We start from the raw sequence: 2,641 nt of genomic DNA, 5'->3' as shown, positions 1-2,641 counted from the left end.
CCAGACTGGTGTACATCATCCATATGAGACAGGATGCAGTCTCAGAATTGTGATGTCATCACATATTATTTAAAGGGCCTCTGTTCAGTATGCTTTGCCATTGCGTTGTCTCAGACCTGTTTGTGAGAGCTCCTGTGTATTACCTGGCTGTCTGACATCCCTCCTGGTTCCTGATCCCTGGCTTGTTCCTGACTCTGCTGTTCTCCTGGTTCCAGACTCGGCTCGTCTGACTACTCTCTTTGGCTCCTGACTCGGCTCGTCTGACTACCAGCTCTGGTTTTGATTCCTGGCTTGTTATTTGACTTGTGGACTTTTTATTATTTTTTGCTATTAATAAAGGTGTGATTATTTTTGCACTTCTTGTCTCAGTCTGATTCCTGGAACCCTAACAGGGACATAGAATGATAGCGTCTCTATTAGGTGGGGAGTAGTCCATTATGTAAGTAACCTCACAGAAATCCAAACTGTCCCACACCTGGGTTAATGATCTGTCTCCCCACGATATCAGCAAATCTAAGCTTCTCTTTATTCCATTGCTTGCAGGAACTCCCTTTGTTTTAACTGGCAATGTGGTTGCCGTTTGCAGCTGTAATCTACCTGTGCCTCGCTCTGAAGGACTGGCCGCTTCCCTCTCGGCTGACACAGACATCAAGAGCAAGTGCGTCTCTGAGTTGTGGCGCTCTTCTAAGTGATTTGTGGGTACTGTCTCCATTAGACTGGTTGTTAGATTCTAGTGAAAGTGAATGCTATATCCATATTAGGTTGCTCTCTCTGCGGCAATAGATTCAAATTGGGTTTCCTCAAAGTATGGAGCTCTCAGCTCCTCTAGAATAACGTCATAGCCTCTGTTCATTTTTTTCAAGCTTGTTAAGTAATGCTCGCAACTCTGGAAGAGGTGTCTCCATTTTTGATAGGATGTCAGAGAACTAGATGGCTCAATAGGTGAATAAAGTATTATATGATCAGTGTTAAATTGCAGTGTTGTGCTAACTGCTTTACAGGGAAAACAGGGAGGGGGTGTTAGAAGACTATTTGTTGGCCGCTGCCAAAGTTTCTAACGGTCCAGATTAGGGAGCATATATATCAAGCTCCATACGGAGCTTGAAGCACCGTGTTTCTGGCGAGCCTTCAGGCTCGCCAGAAACACCAGTTTTGAAGCAGCGGTCTAAAAAACGCTGCTCCATAGTCTGTCCACCTGCTCTAAGCAGGCACACAGACATCGCCGCAATTCAACCTGATCGAGTACGATCGGGTTGATTGACACCCCTGCTGGCGGACAATTGGCCACGAATCTGCAGGGGTGGCGTTGCACCAGCAGCTCACAAGAGCTGCTGGTGCAATGCTGAATACATAGAGTGTATTGCTCTCCACATTCAGCAAGGTCTGTGGGACCTGATCCGCACTGTTGGATCAGGTCCGACAGACCTTTGTTAAATTGGGGGCTAGGGCTCAACGTAAAGTAAATTGTACATGATCGGTATCAATCAATGCAGCAGTGTTCAGTGAAGCATATTCTTGGAGGGTGTAGGATAGTTCCACTAATTTAGAGTAATAATCGGCAGATTATTTAGATGATTCGAAGAGCTCCTAATTTAGCTTCCTAACATGGCCGCTGCCCTGAAACCAGCTCAACCCATTTTATTAGGTTGTGGCTTCAAAACACAAAATCAGCTATTTAATATACACAAATAAACATTACAAAGTACATTCTCATACAGTTTATACTCTGCAGCTGGTAAAAAAAAGTAATGGGAAACGCATTAAGAAAAAACAATTTTACAGTATACTGTCCCTTTAATGCTATTTTTAAAATACTCAATACAAAAGTTTTTTTTTTTTTAGTGTAAACTTTCAATTTAATATATACAATAAATATATATTTATATTGAGGTAATTATAAATTTACAGAATACATACATAGATCAACTTCACAAATTGAAAATCTCCCCACGTTCTATGCATTTAGTTAAAAGGTTAATTACATTTACAGTAAATGGAATCATGTATGACAATGACCTCTAGGGAAAGAAAAGACAAACAGTTAGGGCTGCACCACAAAGAGAAATATGAGAGAGGAGGGATCAGCAACGCAATGGTAAATCCCAGCCAAGCTGACTCCAGAACAGAGCGTGTGAGAAAAAGACAGGCCACCAACAGATATTATCTGTAACCCAGTGTAACCCTGCACAGTCATTACACCAATTATATAATACACCTGCAGACTATTCACTTTCCATCTCTCAATGTATCACTACTGCTTTTGTTCAACATCATCAACAAAATCCTTAGAAAAACAAAACAATTAATTTGCACTTTCAATATTTACTTTGTCTCCTGTTCCTCTGAAATTGTGTTTTCCCTCTGCCCCTGATTTGCTGGAGCAGATTCTGCACAGTCTTAGCCATGACACTGCAACATTCTATCAAGTGATTGCATTATCAGTGTAGTTCTAATTCATATCTGCCTATTATTGGCATAAATTAAACGGATTAGATAAATATAATCAAGAGTCTAAACTTTGCAAATCCTAACTTTTAATGCTTTGTTTTAAAACAGTTTATATGGTACGTGTAATAGACAGTGGGCACTCTCATGTCACGCTCAGGCAGTGTGGGGTTCTGTGGTCTCAGTGGTGACAGAT

The 2,641-nt window shown here is 41.3% G+C and overlaps 1 protein-coding gene across 1 annotated transcript in view; it reads left to right on the top strand.

The window, feature by feature from the left end:
* The first annotated feature begins 2,011 nt into the window (after nt 1-2,011).
* Nucleotides 2,012-2,641, top strand: part of LOC128658202 (fibrous sheath CABYR-binding protein-like) — a 12,895-nt gene continuing 12,265 nt past the window's right edge. Inside the window, exon 1 of the mRNA XM_053712728.1 lies at nt 2,012-2,131. Within this exon, the coding sequence (XP_053568703.1) occupies nt 2,012-2,131 (120 nt within the window). The remainder of the gene's footprint in view (nt 2,132-2,641) is intronic.

This window comes from Bombina bombina, chromosome 4, assembly GCF_027579735.1.
Source record: "Bombina bombina isolate aBomBom1 chromosome 4, aBomBom1.pri, whole genome shotgun sequence".
Lineage (NCBI taxonomy): Eukaryota > Metazoa > Chordata > Amphibia > Anura > Bombinatoridae > Bombina > Bombina bombina.
This window is presented reverse-complemented; position numbering and strand designations above follow the sequence as displayed.